Consider the following 14,278-nt stretch of genomic DNA (forward strand, 5'->3'; position numbering starts at 1 on the left):
GTTATGTCTGGTGCGTTTGGTATGGGGTTAAGAATTTGGGAGTATAATTTATTACCCATGTAAATGTTACAAGGGTAATAATAATTATGGAAAATAATTGTTACCATTGTTTGGTAAAGAAGTGTAAAATTTACTCAAGCATTCATTACTCTTGTTTGTTACGGCTATACGTTACTGGTGTAATATCATTACCCTTGTTTGTTATTATTGTAATGAACCAAACTAGAAAAAAGTAAGGTGATTTTTTTTTTATTGTTACGACTATCATGTATCAAAATTTAAAAAATATATATATATAAGTTTCTAGTGTGAAATTCTTCTCGTTGGAGCTTATTTTCAATTACCATGTGTGAGGAGTTTTTTGGGGATTTAATTAAGGGGGTATAGGTTAGAGTAAAACTTCCTATTACTTTTTATTACCCAAATCCCTCCACCAGTAAACTTTATGTATAAAAAATAAGTTTAATTACTAAAATTTATTACAGGAGTAAAAATTATACTAACATAACAAACACTCTTAGTCCAATTCAACTCATCCTGCTAATATATTGTTTGTATTCTAAGCTAAGCAACTTCTACACCTTTCAAAACAAAAAAAATAAACAAATAAATATCGTAAGAAAATATTCGTTTCAATAGAATCAAATTTTAAACACACATATGCCTAACATAATCAATTATCATCCAAGCCAACTCTTGTTGATATAAAACAAAAATAAACTAGGAGATGCTTCAAAATAAAAGTACTATTTTTATTACCAACAAACTATATATATTAATATAGAGAGAATGACATATATAATAAATACACATTTGATCTTTTCATTAACCACGAAAAATAGCAAACATTCCACCCAAAACACAAAGAACCCCAAGAAAAATACCTCTAAAGAAAAGGCAAAATGAAAAGTTACAGAGAAAAAAAAAGCCAATAAATTTAAGATGCACCAGCTCAGCAGCATGAACACATTAGGACCCCCACCCACTAGGGTATTCAGATTGGTGATTTGGTTAAAATTTGGGTTGACCCGACTCGCTGAGTCGACTCAGTGAGCACCTACAGATCTGTTGGCGAGTCGCCAAGCCGAGGTGGCAATGAGTGGACGCGTGTGCCAGCCAAGCATCAGACACCCGTTGTTCTCTTCCACCCTGTAACCTTCCCCACTCGCGAACAGAGCCAACAACATACTCGCCTGCTTGAACGCGTTCGATCCGAGATGAAGAGGATCGAATCCGGCTGAGTTCAGACGAGTTTGCCACTGACTCAGCTTCTCGTGCCGCTCCACCCGGTCCACACCTTCACACGCCACCACATTGCAAATCTGCTTCCCCAAATACACCTCCGACATCACCTTGTCTTGGCAAATCGCCGAGCCTTCCAACGAGTCAAACAGAGTTGAGTAGTAATGCAATGACTCGGTGAAACGGTCTATGAAAGCCGGACCGTTATTGTTCGCTTCCTGCTCAACAATTGTCAAAATCTCCGGTTTCATCTGCTTCACCACGTTCAACACCTTCTCGGTCGCGCCCGGACGAGCCAACAATTTGTGCAATTCGAAGACTGAGTTCACTGCAACTGACTCAACATCACTCGGTCTAAGTTCAAGCATCGAAGCGTCCAAATCGGCTAAGCTATTAGCCACAAATCCTCTGTATTCAAACTCGACGTGAATCGTCTCTGCCAATTGAGCCAATTTCCAACCCACTTCCTGCAAATGGTCTGAGTTGTCAGGAGCAGGTGGTCCGATCCCCGTTAGCCGGAAAGCTGGTGGACCACCGGGGCGAAGAGCAAGGGCTTGCATCAAAGCCGGCCATTGCATCCCTTGATTCATTGAGAAATCCACAACGTGAACGCGTTTTTTGCCTTCAAAGGCCTCGAGAATTGCTTGGTTAGCAGTGAAGTGAGCGAATTTCAGGTAAGGGCAGCTCTCATAGAAGTTCATCTGGAGCATTTCTGAGAAAGAATGGTCTAGTGGGTTTTCCAGATAGAGTCCGTAGATTCGGCGAGCCAGGGCTTCGGCGAAGTACGTGGCAACCTTTCGCATCGCACCGGCCTGCGACGCCGCCAAGTACCCAATCTGCTTGACAAGAGCTTCGGCCAGATTGAGATTGTTCTCTTGAACGGCTTCGGCGCAGGCCAATAGAGCGTGGACGAGTCGAATTCCATTTTCTTGCGAGTCAACTAGGACTATAGGACGGGTTGACTCGGAAGGGACAGAATATGAACCCACAGAAGGTGTTTGAAGCATTTCCGAGCTGGACCCAGAAGAGGTTTTCAAGCGTTTGTGGTCTCTAGACGAAGATTCGAACTGAGTTTGTGCTTGTGTTTGAGTATAGATGGCCTTACCCGGAATTGCCTGAAGATCGTAATCAGAAGATGAAGACTCTTCAAACACTCGATTCTGCTGTTGTTGATGAATAGGAGGATCCGTAAAATCCATGGAAGTTATGGGCGAAGATTCAGCCGGAGCGAGAAAAGATACATCTAGAGAAGAAGAAGGGGGCAGTGGCGGCCGGGCGGCCATGACCGGATAAAAACTAGTCGGAGGGTTCAGCTCCGAGAGCATACTCTCAAGCCAAGTCGACAAATCCGCGGGATTATAGTGCACAGTATCCGTCGCCAGATGCGAAAGCCCATCTTCCTGAACAGTACCCATAGCTTCCTCAAGCTGTTCAAGCTTCTGCGCCACATCCGCCATGTCCGACGACCGTACCTTGTAACCCAAAACCGCCAACAGCTCATCCATACCAGCATCCTCCTCCCACATCTTGGCTTTACCGGAGCCGCCACACGAAGCAGCACCCGCAGAAGAAGGGTCGGCAAGTTGTGGATCCAGATTCTGATGCTCCCTTTTCATGGCTTCTTTCCTCTCTTATTTGGGGCTTCTGGGTTTGGATTGGGGATTGAGAAATTTAGGTTTCACTGCTCAAGAACCAAACAAGGCTGCAAATGGGTTAAGAAACCTGGAGACATTGGAGATTGGGGAGAGCTTTTTGCTTGGTTTTTCACTACTACTGCCACTTCCATGATCAGAGAAATCAAAAAATCAAATTATATTTTTTTGGGTAGAATAACAAATTCATCAGAAAAAGAGAAGTGGAGATGACATGATCGGAGAAATCAAAAAAGTAAATTATATTTAATTTGTGAAGAATATCAAATTCATCAGAGAAAGAGAAGGGAGAGAGAGAGTGAGGCTTCTTCTGACGGGCACAAGGTCCAAGGAATCACTCCAGGCTTGGCCTTAAACAACAACCTACAGCTCAAAGCGTCAAACAGATAAAGATGAAACATTTTCTTTTTTATTTTTTCTCTTGACATTGGAGAAGGCTATCACCTCACCACTTGCTTTTCCTAGTTATGGTAATGTGTCATTTTGAGGATTTTACTTATTTGATTTCATCATTTTCATGGGACACTTTCATTATTTTCTTTTTGGCAAAGATTGTATTCATAAATAATACTGCTAAATAAACATGGTAATCTAATTCCAGAATTGATGGAAAACATAGGGTTAGGTTATTAATGGTGGGCATTGAATAAATTCTGTTTAATAAATGCAACACAATACTGTATTACTCACTTAAACTTTTCTTGGTTTTTTTTTTTTTTTGAAGACTTGAAGATTAACCGTCTATATTAGGTAGTGAGTTTGGAACATTATAATTTGAAACCAAAAGCCATAATTTCAATATTTATTGGGATTTTTTTATGATTGGTAATTTTATTGCATTTCAATATATATATAACAAATTAACTACCATTCCTATGTTTTTTTAAAATTGGAAAAAAAATAAAAAAAAATATCTAAACCTAGAAAAAAAATTCAATCTTGCATTCTTGGTCCCTACCCTATTGTATTATTAAATACTACAATTTGACCACACGAGGAAGATTAATAAGCTGATCCTATTGCTCAACATAATCAAAGGTCGTCTACATTTAATGCAACCAATTTAGATTGTTTGAAAAAAAAATTAAGTTATTAAATTTTGCGTGTTAAATAAATATTGAGTTCGAAATTACCATAATAACCTCAAAGAAGGGTCACAAACCTATTTGTGTTGTGTAGGACAGTAGGTGTTGGAAAAGTGCCCCTATTAAGGGCGTGAAGAAGGAACATACCCTTAGCAGCCCCTCACTGATTAAGATCAACCATCAGGTCTGCCCTACACCAGGGACCAAATGACTAACAAAACGGCTCCGCCGTGAATGTCTAAACCTCCTCCTCCTCCTCCGTATAAATTAAACGGCGTCAGTAACGGCCTCCCTCTCATCTCATAAAGCCTGCTTTGCTGCTTCTGGTTTTTTTTTTTTTTTGGTCAGAATTTCAAAAAAAAATTGATGACGTGACAAATAAGAGAGAGGGGGCAGGAACCCCTGGAAAATAGGGGCAAAATGGGCAAGTTCCGAAACTGAACTGACCCACCACCCACCGGGTCTTCACGTGATTCTTACACGTGTAAGCTTCTCAGGCTCTCTATACGTACTGGACCTGCTGCTGTTAATATGTCCTACTCACCATGTGATTCTTATACGTGTCCTAAGATTCCATCTGATGCGGGGCCCATTTGTCCCCACCTTGAAAGTCCTTTTGTTTGATCCCTGTTATTTATTATTTGATCAAGATCAATGGCTGTCCTTTCCTCCACAATGGTTTTGATATAAAATCTCAAGTGAGCCCATGCACACATTAAAAAAGTCCACTTTTTTTTTTTGTATTTGTAAAAAAAAATAACACTAGAACCTATATAGTCAAATTTGATTCAAAAATATATTTATTAAAATCAAGCATTACCCTATTTAAATTTAATTTCAAATAACTTTTTCAGGTTTAATACTTATGTGTTTTAATTTAATCAACAATTAATTACAATCAAATGAAGCTTAATTGAAATATTTAATAAATATAAATGAATTAATAAGCATTTTTCCCTCTTAAAAGGAGTGCAAGGAATCTTCTCACATGTTGTTTCATTTGATTTTAAGTTTCATGATTTTAGTAAACCCTTCTTCTTATTGTTTTTAAGCAAAATGATTGAATAAGAACGACTAAGAAATTATTGAAAAAGTCAATTACATCAACAATGCCAGCTTTTAATTCTTCCATCAAATTAATTATATTGTTCCATTTGGTTTTTAGTCTCATGATTTTAGTTAATAACATTTCTTTATTGTTTGGACTAATTAAGCTCTTATTATTGTTGTTGTTAAGCAAAATGATTGAACGGAAACAGCTAAACATATAGAAAAGTCTATTCCATCAACATGACCACTTTTAAATACCTCAAACATACCTCATGAAATTTCAAAACATAATATATTTTCTCGTCTCGGAGAAAGTCCCTCACTATGGCTACATACAAATCAAACGCTTATCAAGCAGTTCAGGCTACAACTCGCTTGAGCTGACTCGAGTTTGAGTTTAAACAAGTTCAAATAGAATGTGAGTTTTCAGTTAAGTTCGATTAGCCTTCAATCTTGAACTTCAATGCATTAAATATTCGGATGGACAGCTTGCACACCGAGTTTCGATTACATTTTCGTTCACTTATATATTAGCATATTTAGCTAATTTAACTCGTAATATTTTCATTTATTTGGTGTAAGTACAACCCTCATGCGTGAATGGTGTTAATTTAGCTGAACTAAAACTTGATTGTGATATACTTTTTCTTTTGATCAAGTATCAAATATTTCAATATCATATTTGCTTGCAATATATATTATACTATTACTTCAACGTCAAATGATGTATTTTAAAATTTGTATTACCAATCTGGTTCATGAATGGTCACATATATGGACCAATATTAAAATAATTGTCATGTATAATAATTAATATATTTACTTTCCAAGACCAGCTGCGCCGGCATAAAGATGCGATCATTTCATGAAAATGAAAGCAATTAAAAAAAATTAATCATATTAACAAATACTATGATGTTAGCTTAACTACAAACATTGATGTATACATATTAATAATTTAATTGTTAACCGAACTATTTATTAATTAATTAGCATTATTTATCTTTCACGTTAAATATATAAGCTGTTAGTTAACAATAATTCAGTTTGTTCAATCATTATAGTGGTTTATAATAGAATAATGAAAGGGTAAAAGAAAAATTCAAAGATATATGAACAAATGGTTGGAGCCAAATATAAATTCCTAAAATTGATTAAATCAACTCAAATCGTCCGAATGATTGGCCTGACGAATGTCTTTTTGCACTCTGAATTACAGTATGCCTTTTCATTTTCTTTAAAAATAATCTCAGGATAAATGTAATTAATTTAATTTGCCATTGTAAAGACAGTCATTCTAAAGATGAAAAAAAATATTTATTTATTTTTTTTAATAAATTAACTGAAAAAACATTAAAGAGTCAAAGAAAAAAAATTAATTCGAACTATTCTCAATTATAAATTTTCCAAAATAAATAAGAATCTTGATAACGAGTATCCTAATGACAATGATCAAGGATTTATCAAAGTATATATGAACACTCTTTTAACTAATTTATCTACTACTCTAAGAGCATTGAATAGAATTTCCCGATAAATAAACCACGGTTTGAATGGTTATTTTTAATTCATTTTTGATATTTAGGATGAATTTTTTTTAGCCTTTTTCTATTTATCAAACCAAAAAAAAAAAGGTAAACCAGCCAAAAATCAATGCTAGCTTACTCATTTTGTCCTATTTGGCAGTCTCTCTTTTTTATAGCAAAACCCCCTGGTAAAAATGAAAAATCATCCACTATAAATTAATTAATGTCGGCCAGTACAAACACCAAGTACAATCACAGCCAAGGACATGACATGACATGACATAGAGATATAAATATATATGCACTATATAACACTTAAGTGTTTTTTCTTTTCTTCTTTCATTATTGGCCTTGCCATTCATTGCCGATTGATTGTTTATCCTTATCGTCTATGATATTATTAGTGGTGGAGGAATAAGGATGTCGATGTTGGCAAATTAAAGTGCAAGCCAACAATACTCATGACTTCATAATTTCTCCTCCCACAACATGCATGTTATTTCTTATATATATATATATATGTTTGGGATTCGAGTTTAAACTCATATATATCAAAAATTATAAATGGAGAATTTTATATAATATCGTTTTCGATTCAAAAAAGTGTGAGTTTTCTTACATCTCTTGTATAATTCATATGATATAGATTAAGAAAAATATGTAGTTTGTAAGAGGAAAATGAAAAGCTGGCTTAGCTTGCACATGAAACTTAATTAGATTGGACAACATTAAGAAGATCAAAACAATTACATGCCACCAAACCTGATTGATAGAGATGAAATTAATCCTTATCCATTTGGACGGTGTGATTAAAGTATAATCCTTCTTCTTTATGTTACATCATAACTTTTAGGATGAAATTAATTATTACTTGACTAATCATGATTCGGATAACAATTAATGACCTCTTCATGATTTTTTTTTTATTTTTTCATTGAAGAGCTAATGTGGGTCAAAATGAATGACTACAGGTTCAAATAATTCTTAAAAAAATCTATTTATATTTTCATTGTTTTTATAAGTATTTTTTTCCTAAAAAAAATTCAAATTCATTGCAAAAAAATGAACTTAAAATGTTCTCTGTCTTTTTCATGATGAATTTGATTTATGTTTCGGGAAAAAAAATTATATCATTGAATTTGTGAGACTAAATACTACACACTTATTATTTATTTTTTTTTTAAAAATAAGCCTAAAATTGAGCTACAATGGAAACTATAGTAGCTCCGGGCACCCCTAAATTAGTCGGATTATATATTTTTTTCATTGGAGTGCACTTGAACTTTGCTCTTAGTAACTAGTGCGAACCCTACTACCAAACTTAGGTTTAATATAATAGGATATTAATGTAGAAAATCAAACTTAGATCTTTGATGATTATACTTTGCTTTTAAAGTGGTGTCTTGAGTTTTGCAATCCAAACATTTTAGAATATTGAATATTTTTTTTGAGAAGGGAAATTCATTAAATATTGTGTACTTAATTTTTACATTTTCCATATTATTAAATCATTTGTTTTGTGTTCTCAACAAGAATAATTACCTTTAATTAAAACTTTATCCAAAAGGTTTTGACTGAACATTATTAAAAAAAGCATAAAGAGGTAATTAATTTTGGCGTGAATATTACAAATTACAAAGTCCCCACGTGCAAATACCTTGGATTGAGGTCCATTCCATTCCATGTGTCTCTCTCTCATGGACATATTATAGCTCATCGCTGCCCTTCCCACTTGTTTTCTGTTTCAATTTGCACGTGAGCTTCGACCCCCCACCCACGTGCATGTTGTTCCCGATTGGATCATGCCCTTATTTTATATCATACACCGCCTCCCTTCTCTGGTGCTTATTAGGGACCCCGTGCCATGTTCATTTGGGTTGCACCGACTAATCTTTTAGACACTTACAATTATTTTTTGTCTTAGACTCACGTGATTCTTAACGTCTTATCTCACTTCGAATTGACATAATCCAATTAGGTCACATATCAACGAAAGTTCTATATCTCTCACACAACCAGCATATTTTCTTGAGCCTAAGAATCAATTATCAGAAATTCAAACCCACTCAAATCAACAAATATTATTCAATTTAGGATTTATTGGTTCACTATAGATACATTGGTCCCGTACGACTTTGTTTCTCTGAACTATCTCACTTAATAGTAATTGAGCCCACAAAGATCTTTTGTTGATTGATTTAAGTCTAAAATCAATGACGACGACCTTAGAAGAATAAAGCCTACGGATCTTTGACCCAATGCGGACAATATTAATTCATAGTGTTTGAATTGAATTTTCAAACAAGATATATCGAAGAGGGACTGTAATTCTTGTTGTAAATACTAAATAATATTTCACAAAGAGATTTAAGAGATAACTTTTAACCATTAAATTGAGATGTTACAAGTTTATGACCAACATTCAAATATTTCTTAATGGTTATTCAGTGGCTCAATGGTTACGTTTGTTATAAAAGTGTCATTTATGCTCTTACTAAATTGAATTTAAAAACAATGTTAAAAGTTAAAACCTTCTTTTTTTACTCGCCATAAAGGGTGATACATTTGATATTTTTTAAAGTGTCAAATAGCTAAAGCTTTTTAACATTTTCTCTCAACCATTCTTATTTACATATTTTATTTAGTTTGGTCTAAATAAAGATAGAATTCAGTTGATTTTTGTCTCCCTATAAAAATAGGAATAGTCCGTTAAATATCGGAGAATAGTCGATTATGCCGGAATTATTATTGAGGATAGTGCTTAAATGTCTTGTGCTATCATCTATTGTTCATTATTTTCCAACACATCTGTGTACGTACAAGTTAGCATACACTTCTGTTATTATTTTTTTACTTATATTATTATTATTATTTTTTTATGTTTTGTGTTGAATAAGGATTTTGTAGGGTTTTTGTTCTCCGACTCTAGATCTTATTCATTCATCGCGGATTTTTGATCGTCGACGTTTTTGATATGATCTGAAGACATATACTTGTTTTATAGTGATGAGATTTCCGGATCTGAGAGAGATCAACTTGTCTTGTTGAAGGAAAAACCAAGATCCTTGATGTAAATCCAAAGTGTAATCTGTTTATGTATCTCATCGAACTTCCTGATGCATTGATCTAGTCATCAAAATTTTTATCTATCAAGAAAAGGTAAGCCATTACTCCTTTTCACCTAAGAAAATTTACTTAATTGACTCTTACTATGAGCACTATAGTAAAAAATGCAAAGGTCATTGATTAAAAAGGTAATAAAATCTTGAGAAGCACGAGTAGCTCATATGACATTTATGTATTTCATAAAGGTCTCGAGTTCGAGCCTCCCCTCCCCACTCCCCTGTATTCAAAAAGGATAATAAAATCCTAAAGAAAAAAGTAGAAAATAAAATGAGTCTTTAATATAATAAATTTGCCCATAACATAATTTTTTGAAGTTAGTTTGATCTCTCCCCCTCCTTTATAGTTTTTGAAAATGTGAGAATTAATGAATCCAGCGGCCCAAATTATTCAACAAGGAAGCAATGCCAAGAAAGGCCCAATAAGGCCCAAGAAACCTCCACAACAAAACAAAGCAGACATTACGGGCTTTTCCTTCCTAATGTTTATTCGAAACAAAGCCCACTTACTTTTCTCTTGTTCCCAGTTGATAAACCTAGAGCCCTTTTTATATATTTTATTTTAAAAAGTACATACTTGTTATATTTAATCAATTATTTTTTAAAAATGAAAAAATGACATGTAATCTAGCAGTTTGGTAACCCACGAGAGCCCAACAAGTTTATTCAATTGATTTAATCAATGGAATATCTTTATTCCACTCTTTTATCTCATAATTCATTATCCAAAATTTATTGTTTTAATATAAATTCCATTGTTTTTTAAAACACAGTCTAAAATTCATTATTTTAGTTCTGAATCCATTGTTTTTGAAATTTCATTGAAAAAAATAATGGAATTAAGATCTACCCGATATCGACAATGGATCTTGTTAATAAAAAAGAGTTTTATGCGCTGATTTTGAATATGTAATTTAAAAAAAAAAAAATCTACCATGTATTTTGAGAGCTAAAACATTTTAAAATTTTGTTTAAGAGATTTGAACTCCCATAGGCTATCACTATATGAGTTACCTAATACTACTATTTTTTAAATGTGTAAAACTTGACAAGTGTGCATTTTTGGGTATTATATGATTTAAATGTATCAATGAATTAAAAAATAATTGATTAAATATAACAAGTTAGATTTATGAAAAGAGTTAGAATGCCAATATAATTGAAGTATAATTATTAATACTCAGAATATATAAACAATTTATTTTTTTATTATTGTGTTTTTTTCTCTTTTGAAAAATAAAAAATTGTAAATTTAGTATATGAAACTAGAATCCCAATTTAAATGAAATATAAAGTTTAAAATACATATTCTAAACCAATCGGTTCTAATTCGTATTGATATTCTTCAAGTATTCATTTATTTTTTCATGTACCTAGCTATATATCATAAAAATAATATAAAATGTTAACACTAGATATATAATTAGAGAAATTTTGTGTATTTTAAATAAAATCATATTTAAAATATCTTTTTAAAGGATGTACAAAAAAAATAAAATTAATAGTTTGTAAATATATTTTTTAAAGGCTATTAATTTGTTATAACCAATTATAAATTTATTCATAAATACATGATGTATTGGTTAATTGTTTTTAAAAATTTAACAAATAGTAAAACCCAAAATTAATAATAAAAAATTTTGAAATGTGCTGTGAGGTGTTTGGTGAACTAAAAATTGATGTTAGTGAAAATGTTATTGAATTAAAGTATTATAATATTAGATTTTATAATTTTTATATTAAATTTAATCTAATAAATATAATTTTTATTAAAATTTATTTTAAGCATAATTATTTTTATTAATAAAACTCATAAAATAATATTTTATTAAACATAATGATTTTATAATGATTTTTTATTTTTATTAACCTTACATTTAGTTTAATAAATAAAATTTACTAATAAAATTAATGTTAAGTATATTTTATTTGTATTTTTAAATTTTAATTATTTCATTTCATTATTAAATTTACTGTTATAATAATTATAAATGCATAAATATAATTAATTTATAATTTTATTAAAATATAATTATATTTAAATAATAATACTTTGGATCACATTAAAAAAATTTTAAAAAATAAAAACTGCAGACTGCTGCATTAGGGAGCTTCTGTTCCTCTAACGGATCCGATTGTTCTGCTACACCGTTTGGTGTAGGCAGTAAATATGATCACTTACAAATTTACATACGGCATTATATCAGTCATTATCTTAAATAGAATTAAAAAAAAAATTACCTTAACAGTTAAATTTAAATCAAAATACACACACATACAACAACCCGTACAACACTAGTTTTATATAGTTAAGTGACTTTTGGAGGCCGGTACACTAGATTATACTTAATTGTAAAAAAGTGCAATCACTAAAACATCCTTTTAAAAAAGTACACTGGGGATTATCTTTTACCAAAATAACCTCAATTTTGATTTTCTCTCTCCACGAATTGTGATACAATAGTGATACTTTTAAATAGAAGATCCAATTTAGTGTTCAATTTATATTTTTGGCTCATAAAATGATGATATAAATGTTAGAATGTAAATTTGATAGCATTACATGTCTTTCTGGTTCAATTATGTCATTTTAGTGGATTTTTGATGTTCGTGATACTATAGTGATACATCTCTGCACTTGTAAATGTTTTTTCAAAACGAACAAGAGAGGTAACCAAGAAAAGAAAATCAAGAAAGGAAAAGTAGTTAGGAAGATGAAGTATGCATACTAGTTTCATCATTTTAGTGGTTTTTTGGTATTGGTGATACTATAGTGATACTATAGCGATACATCTCTGCAAAAAACGAACCAGAGTCCAGATCTGTAAAAAAACAAAGCACAACCCAGATTGAACAACGAAGCATAGTCCAGATCTGTCAAAAACGAAGCAGAGCAACTCGACGCAGTCTAGATTGAGCAACGACGAAGAAGGAGATGAAGAGAGGAGAAACTCGGCCAAAAACGGAGAAGAAGACAACGAAGAACCAGATCAGAACCAGAAGAAGAAGAAGAAGAAGAAGAAGAAGAAGAAGAAGGAGAGAAAGAAGGAGATAACTTTTAGTAGAGAAGAATGAGAGAAAGAGAGGACGCACTAGAGTTGGATAGTTGGAGGGAGAAGAAGAAGAAGAAGAAGAAGAAAGAGGAGGGTATTATAGGTATAAAGTAAAAAATATCTTAAGTCAGATGACCAAATTACCCTTAAATTGCACTTTTTTACAATTTTAAAAATGTCCATGACCTTTTTACAATTAAGTTGTCTAAAGTGCTCTTACTGCCAATTGTCCGTATAGTTAATGGCCATAAAGGCCCATCTAAATCTACACACTTGCAGCCACCTGCACAACACACACAAATAAGCATGTCACGAATTGAATCCTACCGGCTGAGCTAGGCTCTGAGTGTTTTTTTATATGGAAAAAACTCTTGTACTTCCATAAAAAATCTAAACAACTATTTATATAATTTTTCGGGATAAACAAGACAATTTACTTTATCTTTTCGGCCTCTTAGTCATTATAACACATTCATGTTAGAATTCGTTGATGTGGCAAAAAAAAAAAATTACATAACTTTTATTTTAAGAAAATACAAATGATTATAAAAACCGTAGCATATATCAAAAATCACTAAAATCAAAGCTCATTCAAAATGCAAAGAGGGGTAAAAGCTTTTATTTTTCTCCTCTCCGCTTCTTCTCTTCTTTCAGCCGCACCCAATCTATCCTCTACTTTAGCAACCCTAGTTCTTCCTCTCGCGCCTACCCCCCTCTTCCAAACTAGCAAGCTCAAGGTATGACTTTTACGTCTTTCGTTAGGGAACACCAATGAATTCTTTTGTCCAAACTTAATTATTATTGCAATTTATTTGTCAATTTTCTAAGTTCAAGTCCATTCCGAATGCATTTTAGCAAGTTAAGGAAATTGATCAACTTATAACTCGCTGATTAGAAGTTGTACGTGATTTTGTTTGGACTTCTTAGAAATTTACATAATTTTTTCAATACTCATCCTTAAAAATAAAATAAAATCTAGGGTTGTTGGAGCTTTGACTGAAAAACACATATTTAAAACAATTACGGATAGCGATGGATCTGACACTCTCTGTACGACCATAACCAAATCACTTAGCTGCTTTTTATTGACTCTTAAGATTTCCTGTTCACCGCAGACAGCACACTCAATAATGCCAATGGTATCCCATTTTACTCTCGGGCTTTGTCTCTGGATCATACAATTACCAACTATCTATTACTTCTCTCTTTGCCTAAATCAAATGCTCCATGAAAAATAACTGATTTTAAAATCTGTTTTTTTTGTGTCCAACAAATAAATGGAAAAGAGGTGAACCATCAACGGAAGATGATTCGGTTTATAATTGATTAGATTAAATATATGTGTGCTTAAGATCCGTGGTTCGATTCAAATGAAAAATGTGTTTTTTAATGATATTTTTTTTAAAAAAAGGAAAATAATAGGTGAGAGAGACTGACAGAGTAGATATCTCAATTATCACCAATAATGCGGTTGTTGGCAATCCTGTAATTGCCCACTGATACAGAGGTCAATTTTCTCTACGTCAACGCTTTAAATTCCCCTTCCAC

At 32.5% G+C, this 14,278-nt stretch overlaps 1 protein-coding gene across 1 annotated transcript; it reads right to left on the reverse strand.

Annotated features, from left to right (window-relative positions):
• Positions 1-728: 728 nt before the first annotated feature.
• Positions 729-3,343, reverse strand: LOC119991897 (DELLA protein GAIP-B-like). Its single transcript, XM_038838436.1, has one exon. It carries the CDS (start codon positions 2,856-2,858, stop codon positions 1,047-1,049), a length of 1,812 nt encoding a protein of 603 aa, XP_038694364.1. The 5' UTR covers positions 2,859-3,343; the 3' UTR covers positions 729-1,046.
• Positions 3,344-14,278: the final 10,935 nt, after the last annotated feature.

Source organism: Tripterygium wilfordii, chromosome 3 (assembly GCF_013401445.1).
Source record: "Tripterygium wilfordii isolate XIE 37 chromosome 3, ASM1340144v1, whole genome shotgun sequence".
Lineage (NCBI taxonomy): Eukaryota > Viridiplantae > Streptophyta > Magnoliopsida > Celastrales > Celastraceae > Tripterygium > Tripterygium wilfordii.